Genomic DNA, 16,929 nt, shown 5'->3' on the forward strand with positions numbered 1-16,929 from the left:
CTTCAAGACCAGTTGTGGTCTTAAATGCCATCATAAGATTGTAATAAAACTCAAATTGTTACTTGGGTAATAAAGATGGTCCACCCTTCTGGGGTCCCGCTGAAGAATGGGAAGTCTTTCCCCAAAACCGGGTTCGCAGCAATTAGCGTTTGCGACAGGGTTGTACCGGAGAAAATGGGAACTGTCGGAGCAGGTTGTAGTAATTGTGCTGGCCTTGTTGAATGTGATCCGATTACTGGTGCTGTACCGCTAGGAAATCGCGGTGGAAATGCGCGAAAACGAGATTGTGGGATCGTCCTCTCCATACTATTCTGTGGTATAAAGGGTAGCGGGAAAGTAGGTTTTTCCGCTGGGTCATCGGAAGTTTGAATCGCGCAGAGATTGTTTGCTTGCTCTGATCGACCTCCTTCTGATCTTCCAGCGGCCTGTCCGTCTAACCAATTGTTCACCTTCACGTTAGAGTTGACGACCGAACCAATCGCATTCTTACCCAAAAAATTTGCTGCGATTCCCTTTAATTGGACTACTTTATGCGGCCTTCACAGGTACGCGTATTTCGGCTCCGACTTGCATCATACATCAGCGAGGCAAGTTTTAAACTGCTTTCCATCGTATTTTTGTGCTTTTTATCATCATTTTTTTTCGTAAACTTTGTTGCCATCTTTCCATCGACTTTGCGCTGTCTTTTCGCCGCTTCTTTGCCGTCTTATTGTCGTTTAACTGCTGTCTTTTCGTTATTCTTTCGTCGTCTTTTACTGTCACGTTACTGTTATCTTTTCTTTCAGCTCCTAGCCTATTTGGCGTCTTTTCGGCGTCATTTTATTGTCTTTTTACGCTTGTCGGACTCTTTTCATTCTTTATACTCTATACTCTATACTTTATACTTTATACTTTATACTTTATACTTTATACTTTATACTTTATACTTTATACTTTATACTTTATACTTTATACTTTATACTTTATACTTTATACTTTATACTTTATACTTTATACTTTATACTTTATACTTTATACTTTATACTTTATACTTTATACTTTATACTTTATACTTTATACTTTATACTTTATACTTTATACTTTATACTTTATACTTTATACTTTATACTTTATACTTTATACTTTATACTTTATACTTTATACTTTATACTTTATACTTTATACTTTATACTTTATACTTTATACTTTATACTTTATACTTTATACTTTATACTTTATACTTTATACTTTATACTTTATACTTTATACTTTATACTTTATACTTTATACTTTATACTTTATACTTTATACTTTATACTTTATACTTTATACTTTATACTTTATACTTTATACTTTATACTTTATACTTTATACTTTATACTTTATACTTTATACTTTATACTTTATACTTTATACTTTATACTTTATACTTTATACTTAATATAGAAGGTTACACTCGTTGTGGCAAATGAACATCGAACACTGACGATCGAACTCAGTTGAACGAACATCGCAAACCAGTTATGACAATGTTAGCACACTGTAACTAGCGCGCCTAAAAGGCAGGTTAAGCGAAGCAGCCTCCAAAGCACACTCAATGACGCGTTTAGGAAGATCGAACAAGTGACTCGTAAAGCATTACTAGCCAAGACTACTAGTGTAAAGCTTGGAGACTTTGGTAATCGGTCAAGGATTTTGCTGGGATTGGTGACAACGGTGTAGAAATAAAACACATTTCAACCTGATCATCCCAAGTAACCATAAGCATTAATCTAAAACCGTATATTGAAAATAATTCCGCATCCCTAGTGCCAAACTTTTGTATATTAGCAATCTTAATGCTTATAAAACCTATAATAACATTGTTGATGCATAGAAGCATTAACGTAAATCAGCATTAAAGAAAGCAATATATGCGCATATAACGTAACAATATAATGCATTTAGTCAATTGCATTAAAATGAGCCGTAAGTGTTGATAAACGGCTTGTACTTGACTTCTTATTTTGCTATTCTACGGCCACTATTCGTGTCCTCTTCACCCAACGAAAGCCGTCTTTTTCTACCCTATTGGTAATGCAGGACAAGTAACTATGATATGAGAGGGAATATCACCAAGATTTAAATACGACTAATTGCAACTCACTCAATCACATCCGCTATGGTTCAGATAGCAAAGGTACAAGGAAACGAATGAGGTTGCATGACTAACTCCCGGTTCGAGCCCTGTCTAGGTGGTAACATTATCCAGCATTTCAAAAAATGGTTCTGTTTATCCTGCTCCTCTTGAGATGCAGCAAAAAAAATCGCTTGCTTTTTTAGTTTTTTAAATCCCGACCGAATCTATTTTTATTTTCCATATCAAGCAAACGATATGCCGTCGATACTTTTTCGATATGTCGATAATGTAGACAAAATGACATTTCGATTAAGCCTCAAACAAACACTGATAATGTTTATTTGATGCTTGTGGCGTAGCATTTTAATAACCCGCTATTTCGCCTTTTTAGCATTATGTGAGTTCTACAGAAGTATATAAAGAAAAATATGCTTTTAATCATAGTTCTGTATGCTTATATAATGTTGTCCAAGGACTAGTGTTAAGTGCTTACTGGTTACTTGGGATGCTACCGTAGCTTACTTAATTCACGTTTCAGGCTCTTCTTGGCAGCGTTAACTGCAGTCTCCCACAATCCTCCAAAATGGGGAACACGAATTGGTGAAAGATTTTTTTTTTGTTTTTCAATATTTCTGTTCAACTTTTTATTGGAAGGTGCTTTTAAAAGGACCGGTCTATCGGAAATTGGTCACGAAAATTGGTCAACTATCATCACAAAATCCTACATGCTCCTAGGTTTTGCGGACAACCTCGATATCATCAGTGTTTATCGTAGAGCTATGGAAAAAACTATGGAGGAAAGCAGAGAGCGTGGTGAGGTTCCGCAATCTGCAATTTCGTACGAAACTTGCGCTTTATATGACGGCCAATGCCCTGAAACGGATGAGCTTTGGGTTTTTGGAGCGTAAGGTTGAAGAGTTGTGGGCGGTAAATTAGAATAAGAAGCTAAAGACTCCAAAGTAGACTCCGGTCAATATGGAGGTTGAATGGCGGGTGTTGGGAATGGTTTTAGGATAGAAACCCAAGACCGACAAATGTGGCAACACATCCTAAATTCGGCATTGAATCAGTAATAGAATACATGTAATACACGATATATAATTGGGCCACTAAATATGTGTTCTGTTATGTGTCTACTGAAAATAGATATTTTTATCTGATTTTCACGAAAATGCATTAGAAAAACACCCTAGTAAATGGAAGTTTTATGCTTCGCGCCATTTTGCTTACTATTTTACGATTATAGCCAGTCTCTTTTATATTTTGTTTTAGGACGTTTCTCTGTCTCCGCCTAGCGCTAATGCCACTGTCATATGTCGTCTCAAAGCAACGAGCTGATACTAAAAGCCCAATTACATAGCACGTCACAGTTAAACAAAACAAAACCTTTAAAAGCAAACCCACCAAAGAACGTGCTTGAAGTCGCACAAACGAATATCTTCAAACGACGTCGGAGAATCCAAAATAGCATAGTTTTCATCATTTCGCCTAATCCGATACTGTCGTTTGGCGTTTCCTTTCTACGATGTAGATATTAACCGCCCCGCAAACTGAAGCCCAACCCTTTTCCAAACCCAGTTTTTGCCAGCTGGAAAGCACTACTGTAAAGATGGGCCGAATTGCGGGAAAAAATGAGCGAATAATAATCTTTCTTGTGTGAAATCAGAAAACTTTTCCATTTCCCCCAGAAGCTGCGTCATTTGCAGGCATTGCTCTGCCAACTGCCATACTGGCTAGCCGAGGAAATGCAATGTGCTGCGGGCTTCACAAGAGCCAGAATTTTTCTCTACTTCCTCGCCGGCATATTTTTCCTTTCCTTTTATCATCGGCCTTTCCGAAAGTTCGGTTCGGTAGAAGTTTAACCACTCTTTGTGTCGGTGTTTTTGTCGTTCGAGAGCACGTTCAAAGCGAATTGTCAAGATTAAGGTGAGATTAGGGTGGCTGGAAAAATATATATATACATACACTAAGACTAAGTGATGCTCCCACAATCGGGTCTTGTTTGATGATAGAATGCAAAAGCGGAGGTACTTATGACAATAGATAAATCATCGTCACCTAAAATTAGATAAATTCATTCTTCCTCTCTTTCTTGCTTTGAAAAGTTGCGGACGATGTAGGGATAGGGACTTAATCCTTCACACCGAAAACCCCTAGCCAAGCTAGATAAATATCAACTAGAACTTTTTTTTCGCTTCCGTACGATTTTAGGGTCGTAAAATCGATTGAAATACGACGCTGGACCCGAAAGTTGGCTTGCGGCAGTTGGCGCGCAACGAAACGGAACCAATATTTATATCGATAAGTGGTATTAAGAGTTATCGATCCTTTAAAGTAACCAGCGATTAATAGAAAGAAAAAATCCCAGCCCAAAGCAGTCCAGTCAATTCGGTAAAGAAATACATAAACATCGTCGGGCATTTCCATTATTCCGAGACAAAGTCAAGTGTCCCCGGTGGGAATGCAAACCTTCCCCCCCCAGTCAGTGTGCATGTACCGGTTGATTGGAAACCCAATTTCTGCTACAAATACCAATCGAACCTGCCGAAGCCTCTTGCTAAACACGGCGACCGGTTTATTTATTCAAATCTGTTTTTTTTTTTTCATTCAGCCTAGGAAATCCGCCCGAATGACAGTGCAAATAACTCAAGGGATTGTAAATTTCCAGAGTGCCTCTATCCGAGCAAAATGCGGTTTTATTTTCTGACCTTTTGCCCGGAATTGGCTTTTCACCGTGTACAAGGCCTACGCGTGCTGAATACCGAACCGAAGAAAGTAAACGGAAATCCATTGGCAATCTAGACACAGGGAGTAAAGCCAACCGATGCCGGTTTTGATGGTGATAAAACATTCCGGAGCCCGGCCTAGTGCCGTTGGATTTCGCGATTTTTCAAGTGGCTACGTGAGAGGATGCCCAACGGTTCGGCGCTCCGGGGCCATTTGTGCGGGAAAACGATGTTTGATCTCCCCGGGCACGTGCACGAAATAAGTGAGATTTGCCCGCCGTACAAATGGCGAGCCGGCGCTTTTTTTTCTTCTTCTTCGCTCTTGGGGGCCATCGCACGGAGGGGGGCTGCGTAATTGGTGAAAAATTGGCTTTACATTAAGGGTGAATTTTAGAGCGATTCCGAGAGGCTTTTCGACGCTGCTGGCGCTGCCTGGCCGGATCACAGTTGCCAACCAACAAGAGCAGTGGCTAATACGTTGATGGATCGTAACGTGCCCGGTTATGTTGGTTGGGTTATCTTAATCGAATGATGAATGCGGTCACTGCTATTACAATGGAGACCGCTAGAGAGAGTGTTAGTTTTGTGCATCATTAACCATTTTAGGATGCGCATTTCGGTATGATATAGATCTCGCACAATAATAAGCGCTGCGGAAAGAAATATTCTTTTTGAAATTTGTGTAATTATGTTGGTTCGGTGGTAGATTTTTATCAAGTGAATAACGGGAACCTAACAAGCCAACACATTGTTCCCTACAGTTGCGTCCCATTGCCAAGTAGATTCAATTTACGTAGATTTTTCGAAGGCTTTTTACCTTGTTCCGCACACGTTTGCAATCGACAAACTTTCCCATCTTGGTTATCCGAGTTGGATGGTTGAGTGGCTGGAATCATACCTCGCCGGCCGGAAAGCTTTTGTTCATGCTGACCATCAAACCTCAGTAATATTCAACGTCACTTCGGGAGTTCCAAAAGGGAGTGTACTAGGCCGGCGTATTTTTATCCTGGACGTAAACAATCTCGCATATCGGGTGCCATCTGGAAAATCATACTTCGCTGACGACCTCAACATCTTTCGGGTAATATCATCCACCCTAGATTGCACCCCCTTGCAATGACATCGACCAACTCTTGACTTGGTTTGACAAAAACGGCATGGCTGTAAACATGAAGAAATGCAAGGTTAGTTCTCTTATTCGCCGCCTAACTCAGTAGTAAGTTCCCATACAAAATTCCCTAATAGCCCAGTTGTTACAAACCATTTGTAGCAACCGATATGTGACCAATTTTAGTCATGAATAAGTTGCTGCAAGTAAAAATGCCAAATGTGTGCTGCTTGGGTTGGCCCGGTTATCCTTGAGTGAGTAAATTCCATATACCGTTCTGATTCAACCTTCGAACACTTAAGCTATGCTGAAACTTTGTTCGAAGAAAAATGCTCGCCTTTTTTGTTATTTCATCCTCTCAAATGGTTTTTTCAGTAAAATGTTCAAAATGGCGATAAAATGTAGTTTTACATTAAAAGACACTAAAAAGCTCCAGTTCGGTTTTGATTCAAACTTCGAACAATTTCATGGTCGACATTCAAAGGTCGAATTTTTCTGTCTCAGACGTCGAAGACTAGTATTATTTTTATAAATATTAATGTTTTTAGTACCACTCAACTTAAATGATTGAAATTGTAACCTTTTTCTAAACTCTATCTTTTTAAATTCACCTAATAGTGTGATTTAAATAAAGCATAAAGCAGGAAGATGTCAGCTTAGGTGTGATATTGGATAACAAACTACGATTCAATGAGCATGTAGGTATCAACTGCAGTCAAGGCTTTTCCTTTCTGGGTGCCGTTCGTCACCATACTTAAGTATACTTGAGGATACAGTACCAGTGTGGGCACTTTAGCACATCTAGCACAAGTCCAAAAACACTTTATACGGTTCGCTCTTCGTATACTCCACTGGACTAACCCTACAGAGTTGCCTTCATATATCTCACATTGTTTATGTCTATAGGTCGGAGAGATAATCCATACACTATGGTTCCCATATCTGCCGTACAAATTCAATTAATATGATTCAGTGATATAACTTTTAATAACGGAACCGTGATCGAACTCAGTCGATAGATGCCTTGAGGTGTTTTTTAAAAGATGGCGCGGCGGCCTCCCATAGACCACCAAAGTTTGCAGAGCGAGATGGTATAAATTTGAACTGAGTTCCTATCTCCAACCAGTATGAAACGACGGCATGTTGTTGTTGCTTGAATTCGAATTAGACAACAAGTACGAATAACGATCGAGACATTCCAATAAAGTTCTTTGCTATGTCGCATTCAATGATTGCTGGTTTTATGCGTCGAGCGATAAAAGATTTCAGAGCAGAAATGAAGACATCGGTAGTTAAACTAGTCACTAATTCCATGTGTACTGAACCGCCCAGTTAACCTTAATGTACGATGCTGATCTAACAAGCCAATCATCGCATTTTCGTATGCCTAGACGGTGCTTGCTAGATCAGTGGGACTATTGTACTAGCCCCGGAATTGTCCTGTATTCTAACAGTTCGTCAACGGGCATTTTTTCAGCTGGGAACTCGGTTGGCTACTCGGTTGGTGGTCTTCCAACGGGACTGAGCGACAGATTTCCAGTGAAGCATCACCATAGAATCCATAGGAGTTAGACCGAAATTTTCCCGCTATAGGATGCCTCTCGTAAGTATTCTAAAGTTCTGAGGCATCGCAGAGCTGATGTACTCCAATATCGGTCACGTTGACAACCGGGAATAAGCCATCGATCTTTTTGATTACGGTAATTTGAGATCGAAACTGCAACAAACCTTGCGAAAGTTAGGCTTATAAGGTCCGGGATTAGTGTTGCTTCACCCCAAATCCTGAACAAACGTTTTGATAACTTTTAAAATGGGTTCAAGGAATCCAGGCGGGTCAAACAGGTTAGCAGAATGGGATGTGGAACAGTAGCTCGGGAGAGTTGAATGACCATTTTCTCAGCTAAAATCACTGAACCTGGAAGCTGCAGGAGTTCAACATCGTTCTATTCCGAAAGTCTTTACCGACAGCTTCTGCCGTGTGACAGTTCAGCTATCTTGTAGATAGGCTACTGAAGAGGTCCACCGTCTTCGGAACATCACCTCGGTCTTCTCAGCTGAAGCAGCAGGAATATACAGACCAGCAACATCTCCGTCTGAACAACCAATCGCAGTTATCAACGACTCCTTCAGCGCCACTCAGGCACACGAATCGCAAACAGCTCGCCATCCGTGGATTCAGGCAACACAGAAGTACACCAGAATAGACACAGTTTTCATCTGGGTTCCAGGGCATTGTGGCATCCCTGGCAACGAAACTGCTGATAGACTCGCCGGACGGAATTATATACACCAAAAAGTTGGCCTATATAGACGTCAAAAAGTGACTGGAAAGCAAAATGAGATAAGCATGGGAAGAAAGATGGCACGGCTGTGAAGATATTTTCTTACAAAAAATAAAGAACGCAACTATCGCCTGCACTGATAGAATGAACTGGAAAGAAAGAAAAGTATTATCAAGGCTAAGAACTGGACGCACAGGAATAACGCACAATCTAACAGGCACCGGAGAATTCAGGAAAACCTACATTAACTGTGGAACAGAAAATTACGATCTGTCCGGAGTTCGAGGGACCACGACGCAACTACAACATCCCAATAAGCGCGAGGAAGGCGCTGAGCGATAATCCTGTAGCAGAAACGACGATACTATTGTTCCTGAAAGACTGCAGTTTATTCAACCAAATTTAAATTGAATGCTTTAGCAGAAACAAAATTGCATTCCTTTACTTTTTACAAAGAGGCGAACCAGCCGCAGGTTGGAAACCTCTCAAATATAGAATTAAAAAAAATGATAGTCTTGGTTTTAGTCCCACAGCGCCTCATTATTTTAACGTTCACAACGTTCAATGTTTGCCGCGATCCGATAAGCATTCCCTAACAATAGTAAGAAAACTTAATATATTTTGCGTAATATGTGTTCTCAGTCTGGTTAGGTTTATTCAACTAACAAGGAAACAGCACTATCGGTCACAGGCTTAGAGCTTAACCATATACAGCATAATGTAGTCCTGTCGATACAGAACTTCACTGCACTGCTCGTATAGGTGTAGCCTATGGAACTTTTTTGAGAAAACTTTACTTGAATTTTGTATGGGCATGTGACTTCATGGAAGCGCATGGTACATTGTGAATATCCTGAACGTTTAAGTAACAGATCAAAATGAAACTGATATTGTTTAGAAAAGGATGGTTTGATTACGCAACAAGCATCATTTCTAATCCTTTTTTGTCCCCCTGGAAGTGTTATTAAACTTTTCTCATACTGATAATACGTTAATTGCGGTACAAGTTATTCGTTTACGATACAGGACGGAATTTTCTCTCTATTTAACTAAATACGTTGGCAGAATTGAGGCAAACTTTTAGAGATGTTTACAATAGTTTTGTTACTGAAAAAAGCATTCCTCTTTACCTTTTGTTTGTTACGTATCATGTTGAATGAAACAGCAATTGGAAATTATCCTAATTTGCAAATATATTCCAACAAATCTGGTTTGATGGGCAGCGAAATTGACAAGCAATGGATGAAGGAGGTGGCAGGTGGCAAGGCGTTGGTTGGGAACAACATTTCGATGCATTGTTGAATGGTCAACAAGATGGAGCGGTCAACAGCATTAGCATAACGATTGAAGATGATGGACAAACTGTGGATCCATCAACTTTGGACGAGGTTAGAAAAGCAGTGAGCAAGCTAAAAAACGGGAAAGTAGCTGGAAAGGACGACATCCCCGCTGAACTTTTAAAAGTCGGGCGCGAACGGCTGTATTGTGAGTCCATCTGGTTATACTAAAGGTATAGACTGAGGAAGAACTATCGACGGACTGGTTAGAAGGTCTCATGTGCCCTATTTATAAAAGGGACTCGAATGCAGCAATCACCGATGCATTACTTTCCTCAATAGTGCATACAAACTTCTCTCCCGTATCCTGTTTCTCAGACTGATGCCGTTGCAGGAAATCTTTGTTGGCGAATACCTGTGCGGTATTCGAGAGGGACGTTCCACGACGAACCAAATGTTCACCTAGAGACAAATTCTTGATAAATTCCGGGAATTTAACTTGCAGACTCACCATTTGTTTATAGACTTCAAGGCGGCGTTCGGATCAGTTAAACGCAATGAGCTGTGTCAAATTATGCTCGAACATGGTTTTCCAACAAAACTGATTAGGCTGTAACGTTCTATTGTTGATGGTTTCAAACAAGCATCAGGATGCCGGGTGAAAAATCGGACTTGTTTGTGACGTTGGCTTGAAGCAAGATGACGGACTATCGAATTAGCTATTCAACATTGTATTGGAAGGTGCTATGCTATGCCCCTGCCCTTCAAAGGCGTTTAGAGAAGCGGTACCATCATCACGAAATCTCATATGCTCCTAGCGTTTGCGGACGACATCGGTATCATCGGTGTTAATCTTAAGGAGGAAGTTGCGCGGATAGGGCATTTCATAAATTTTACCAAAACAAAGTATATGGTGACCCGCGGGTGTTGAACCTGCGGTGTGATAGTTGGAGATACTTTTGAAGTGGTCGACGAATTTGTTTACTTTGGTACACTGCCAACAGGGCTTTCTACGGATTACGTAGCCTGCAATTCCGTACCAAACTCGCACCCTGTAAGACGCTAATTCTTCCGGTGGTACTCTACGGCCACGAAGCGTGGAAATTGAAAGAAAGCGACCGACGAGCTTTTGGCGTTTATGAGCGAAAGATCCTGCGCTCACTTCTTGGCGGCATATTAGACAAAAGAGTGTGACGCAGGCGCATGAATCATGAAATATCCCAAGTATATAAAGCTGCGGATATTATGAAGCGGCATAACCACGGCAGGCTACAATAGGCTGGCCACGTAGCAAGGATGCCAGATGAGAGATCAGCAAAAACAGACCGCGTATCCATTGGATGAGTGCTGTTGACGTAGCTGCTAGAGCAGCGGGTGTTGGGAGCGGCACTGGAGAGCAGCAGCCCAAGGCCGAGAAATGGGGAGACGATACTTGAATTCGGCATGGATTCGATAAGTGGATTGTCGCTGAAAAAGTCAAGTATGTAAAGGATGAAGGAGGCATGTATTTTTGCTTTTTAAGATGCTCTTATTGTGAGCTACACTATTGTTTCATTGATGCGCTTAAACATTACAAACGCTTACAAATACAACTCATGCTATAAGTCAGAGATTGTTTGAATTAATAAAATAACATGAAAATGTGTAAACCAATTGGTTTCCCCCTGTTTAGCATAACAATTTCATTAGTAGTTTCAATTCAGAATACCAAACATGCGAACCGCAATTAACGGGAAGAAAAGTTTAATAATACTTCCAGGTGAACGAAAAAGGGATTTAGTAAAGTTTGTTGCATAATCTAATCATCCTTGTTCATACAATATCATTTTCATTTTGATCTGTTACTTAAATGTTTAGGATATTCTCAATGAACCATGCGCTGCCATTGAGTCCCCTGCTCATACAAATTTCAAGTTAAGTTTTCTAAAAAAAAATCCATAGGCTACACCTATACGAGCAGTGCAGGGAAGTTCTAGATCGACAGGACTACACTGTGGTGTATATGGTTAAGCTCTAAGCCTGTGACCCATAGTGATGTTTCCTTGTGAGTGTACTGGCTATCTATTCTAAATGTATATAAAAGTGAACGTGAGCCTGTACGTATGTCCTACCATAAATCCGGAACCCCTAGACCGTTCTTCAGAAAATTTGGCATACCTATTTCTTGACATTAGAGAATCGGCACTGAGGACAAAAAGAAGGAGACTTTCAGGGGGTAAGGTCGTAGTATGTAAAAGAGATTGAGTTTCTCTTACATTTGGACCGATAACTGTTGCACGAGTGCACGAAATGATTGGTTTGACGGGGAATGCCAAAAAGCGATAGAGAGGAAAAAAGAACTTGGAAAAACTATCTATGCATATCCACTAGAGAGAATTTGACCAAGTATCGACGAGCGCGGAATGAGTTTACCACGATCCTGAGGAGGAAAAAGCGTCACAAGGAGGACAGAGATCGTGAGGAGCTGGAACAACTATTCCGGGCTATGACACGCGCAAGTTTTACGAGAAGGTGAACCAAACTCGTAAGAGCTACACACCTAAACCCAACATGTGTAGGGATGAGGGAGAGGATCCAATCACCAACTAGCATGAGGTGGTCGACAGAGATCCGGCGAGGAATTCGTCAGCTGAAGAATAATAGAGCCGCCGGAAAGAACTGACTCCCAGCAGAATTCTACAAAAATGACTAAGAACTGCTTGCAACGGCACTTTATTGGTTAATTTCAAGAATTTGGGTGGAGGAGAAACTACCGTAGGAGTGAATGGAAGGTGTAGTCTGTCCAATCTACAAAAAGGGCGACCGGCTATAGATTGCTGTTATTACCGCGGCATCACGTTGGTCAACGCCGCACGGTGGTCCAAAAGGGCGAAAAGCGATCCTTTATTCCTAGTGTAAAGTAACCAGATTTTTTTTTGGATGAATGCGGGACATATTGAATGGAATGGCTTATTTGCTAAATCGGTTCGGTAGTAAAGATGGGATCATTTAGGAATTGGGCAATTCATTTTGGTGATAGCGGCGCTCCCAGTGGCCGTGAATGCTAGCTTTTGGTAGCGTTGTGTTATTTGTAAACAATTATGCTCGGTACTTATATATATTTTCGCAGTTTTATGGTGACATGGTTTCGAGATATTCATCATGTAGGAGGAGAAATGAAAGTAATTATGTACGGTCACCTGCAGAATCCATCAGCGTAGGCTCGGGAGCTGGCGGGACTGACGGATTATCCTAAAAGAGCTGTGGTATGAGTAAGTGAAGGGTGCAAGGAAACTCTCGTCAACTGCGGTTGAGGGTCATTCGGAAAATCAAGGTTGATCTCAGCGTCACGGTTTGTGCTTTAGCGAAAAAACTGAATACTAAACGGTGTACTGTACGGCGAATCCGTCTCGGAATGGCTACAAGTGTTACCGAGCAAGTGGGGATCCCAACAAGGCCGATTTCAGCCAAAATCCAGAGGTTAAATTCTTCATGCTCTGGCTCGCGGTAGGGTTTGTAGTAGTTTCGAGATTGGTTTTTGGGATCGGTTCGTAATAAAAGCGTGATCATGACTTGGCACAGACTTGTTTCATTGGCATCCGAAATGAAAAACCGGAATTTTATGACGAATACGAATTTGGAGATACACAGGGTTAGGTGCCTCACCAGGCGGATTTTGCCCTTCATCAAGTCACATGATAGCCTGCCGCAGTTTCAGCATGCATGCTACAATGGATAATGGACTTCAGTGCATATCAAAAGAGCTGCGTGCACCAAATTGTCCCCGGGTTCGTCAAATATTAAAATATTGGGGGATAATGAAACGAAAGCTCCAGATTAAGAGAACAGTTACCAGCGATATTGGTCAGATGAGGAGTTCGAGGTGCTGGCTGGGCGGGCCGTGACTGGGGAGGGTGTGCACCGGCTAATGAGCGGTGTCAGCAGTAAGTTTTTTCATGCAATGTAACATAATTTCCTATGTTTCATCTTTAGAATTTTTATCGTTTAAAAAATTAATAAATGCGGCACATTTTCCGGCACACTCAGTAATCCGGGACAAGCCATCCAAATCCGGGACAGTCCCGCATAATCCGGGACGTCTGGTCAGCCTATCCTAGTGTCTTTTTTTTCATTTTTTCATTTAGGTTCTTCAGCACTTTTGTTCGTTTGAATATCCCCCTTAATCTAAAACTGTCAAAAGTTAGTCATCGCTTACTATAATGAAAATAAAAAAATAACTTTTTTGTGTTACGAAATATAAACATAATTTGTTAGGCAAAGTTGTAAATATTGTAAAAACAAGCAACTTTGCTGAAGAAATAAAATTTATATCTTTATAGAGTGCTGAACTATAGAGCGTATTCTTCGAAATTTCTTTAAAAATTAGTTTTTTATTGTTGGCTTTTGTTAGTGGCATTTTACAAGAATACAATGTTCTAGGCAATTATCAAAGCTCTCATAACACACGTATTTGCAGAAGACCGCAAATCTCTGGGATGTTTACTTTCTAAGTTATCATATATTCAAGCTTTAAATTTCCGTAGCTTCACGAGCCTATGGGGTAAAATGGGGCAAGTGGATTTATGAAATCAGTGCTTCATATTAAAGCTGAAGTGGAGTACTATAAACTTGAATGGGTTCCGCTTGTCCCTAACCACCCAAATGAGAGTACGGCAAGCATACGTTTTATGTCTTTTGCGTTCGCTAAAGGCTCGATACACGTCCATTTTTTGTGTTCGTAGATAGACAGATGGTTTCTTCGGCAATGTTATGGAAAATATAAAGGCAAGCAAATTTGCTTAAGAAATGACACTTCTATCTCTATCGATTGCAAAGCTATAGAGCAATTTCCTTGAAAATTCTTTAAAAATTAGTTTTTCATACTTAGCTTATGTTGGTTGCATTTTACAGGAATATATGGTTCTGGGCGATTATTGAAGGATTCAAAATACACGTTTTTGCAGAAGATTGCAAACTGTAGGACCTTTCCTTACAAAGTTACCGCTTTTGGCTCGTGAAGTTAAGGAAAAATGAAGCTCGATTTAATCGATTTAATCGATGCGCCGATGTTTTCGAAGCTACTGACATCGATTCAGAAACATCGATTATTTTTGTTTCTATGTCCAATACTAATCTGTCAAGAATAAATATCATAGTGGAATTAAATTGGATAAGTTTTCTTGTTATTTAATTCCAGGTCGAGTATATTGCCAAAACACCCTTAATAATTGATCCGAAAATCTCCCGCAAATTTGGGTTTGATTCAACTGATAGTAAATTTAAGATTTTTCAGTAATTTTGTGTTCGCCCTTCAGCCCTGTAATTGTACCATACTCTAATAACCAGCTGCAAAATCTGTCGATTAAGAACAATCAAGTCTTATAGTCGTTTATACCCAAGGCTTTCATAAAATAGAAAAATAATGAAATTGAAACTTAGTTCGATGTATTTTTACTCTACTAAATGTATTGCAAAAGTAAGCCTAAGCATTCATACATAATGATGTAAATGCATGATTGATGGTGTAATTTACATGAAAACTGATTACTTCCTTCTCCTTGAGACGTCAGTTAGTCTTCAAACGTTGCATGATCGACGTTCATAATGAAAACTTTATTCCGATAAACAACCCGTCAATCCTCGCGACGAGCGACAGGAAATCTACCCGGGTTGACATTGATTTCGCTCTAATCCGCGTACTCTATTTTCAATTATCTTCCCCATGTTTCGTTCCAGATACTACCGCGCCAACTCGGTCCGCCACTCGACGCAACCCTGCGAGGGTGTCTGCCAGCTCAATCACTACTGTGCCATAACGCGGCTGGACTACCGCGACTTCCGCAACTGTCTGGAGTCGGAAGCGAAAGCGATGGCCTCCAAGAATGGTGGTGGTCGCACCATTGCCGGCGGTCTGGCCGGCATCATCACTCTGGCGGTCCTAATTTCGACGCTCATCGGTGGTGGATGTGCTGCTAGCACCATCAGTATCAGTTGGTGTCCGCTAGTGTTGATCGGTGCGACCGCAACCACTACTTTGCTGACGATGGTGGCAGCCGCCGCCGGCGGCGGCCATGGCACTAACCAGTGCGAACGCTTCCAGGAGTTTCGCGGTTAAACGTGTACGGAGATTGTGCGTAGCTATTCCGGTTTTTACCCTTTTAGGTCCTTTATAACTGTTCAACTGCTGCTGTTGTGTGCATGCATGGGGGGGAATGTTGTGCTTGGGAAGTAGGTATGAGGGAAATTTTGCTTATTTATTATATTTATTGATTTTTCGCCGCGGCCACTTCATCTCGAATAACAAATTACTGTGGAACCGCACACGCACACAGCGGGGGACCACCACCAGCGGTTCACGAAAAACTGTGCTGAAAAACGATGGTTGGGTTGGAAACTGGGGATGGCAATCAGTAATGGGGAGAGAGTTGGTTAGAATGCGCGCCGGAACGGAAGTGCAAAAAAAAAGCGAGCAACAGCAACAACAATAGAGCAGTGCTTATGGCTTGAGTGCCGGCTTACCAATGAATGAACAACTGGAAAATAAAATGAAAAGCAAAAAAGAAACTAAAGCGTTACCGGACAAATGGTAGAATTCAAACAAATGTATGCCAGAAAATTATTTTTTCTGTAAACGATAACAGAAAATAGCCTGGGGAAAAGAACCAGAAACAAAAAACAAATAAAACGAAAAAAAACGAGAGAACGGCTGAAAAAGGATTACCAGCCGGCTTGTTGCTATTAGCGATGGGTTTGCGCCCGGTTTTTTCCCCGTTCTTGTTTTGATTTGACGATCTTTTTGTTTGCTCCCAACTCGTGACTCGGGCGGGATAGATTGAGCAACTTGACCGATGATTGTCCACGTGGTCCACGCGACTATTTGCTCTAGCTCAGTCACACTGAGCTGATGATGTTAAATCTTTTCCACAATATTTTGTTGGTGGAGTGTAAGCGGAATTAATTGTCAAAAAAACGACGTCATTTACTTCGTGATCATTATTATCATCCTCATCAACATCATAATCGTCGCGGGGAAAAGCACGCAACTTGTGCGATGGAACTCGTCTCCTGCCCGGGGTACATCCTAGGGATGCCGTTCCGGATTTTGTTTGCGTGCTGTAATTGGGATGTTGGTGGGGTGGATCCCTGGATGGGATTTGGGTGGGTTTTTATTATCTCGCCGGCACGGGCACGGGCAGCGAACCTGGAAACTGATATGTTATTTCGTTTCGGTCCGTTTTCCTATAGCTACCTTTCGGGTTTTTCCGGTTAACAGAAAGCGAGAAGATTATCCAGTCGAAAAGTTGAAACGGCACGGCCTCGGGAAATTGCTTTTTTAAGCACACTGCGCACGTTGGCTCCACCGTTGAATACATAATACAATTAGGGGAGTCGATTTGCCAGAGTCGAGAGCGAAAAAAAAATACAGAATGCAAACAAAAGGTCGTTTCCATTGAGAGGA

General features: G+C 41.1%; 1 protein-coding gene across 1 annotated transcript in view; it reads left to right on the forward strand.

The window, feature by feature from the left end:
* The window catches only part of LOC128736791 (acid sphingomyelinase-like phosphodiesterase 3a), a 140,008-nt gene extending 124,423 nt beyond the window's left edge, over positions 1 to 15,585 (forward strand). The window contains exon 9 of the mRNA XM_053831281.1: positions 15,207 to 15,585. Coding sequence (XP_053687256.1) covers positions 15,207 to 15,585 — 379 coding nt within the window. The remainder of the gene's footprint in view (positions 1 to 15,206) is intronic.
* Positions 15,586 to 16,929: the final 1,344 nt, after the last annotated feature.

The sequence above is a fragment of the Sabethes cyaneus genome, chromosome 2, assembly GCF_943734655.1.
Source record: "Sabethes cyaneus chromosome 2, idSabCyanKW18_F2, whole genome shotgun sequence".
NCBI classification, from domain to species: Eukaryota; Metazoa; Arthropoda; class Insecta; order Diptera; family Culicidae; genus Sabethes; species Sabethes cyaneus.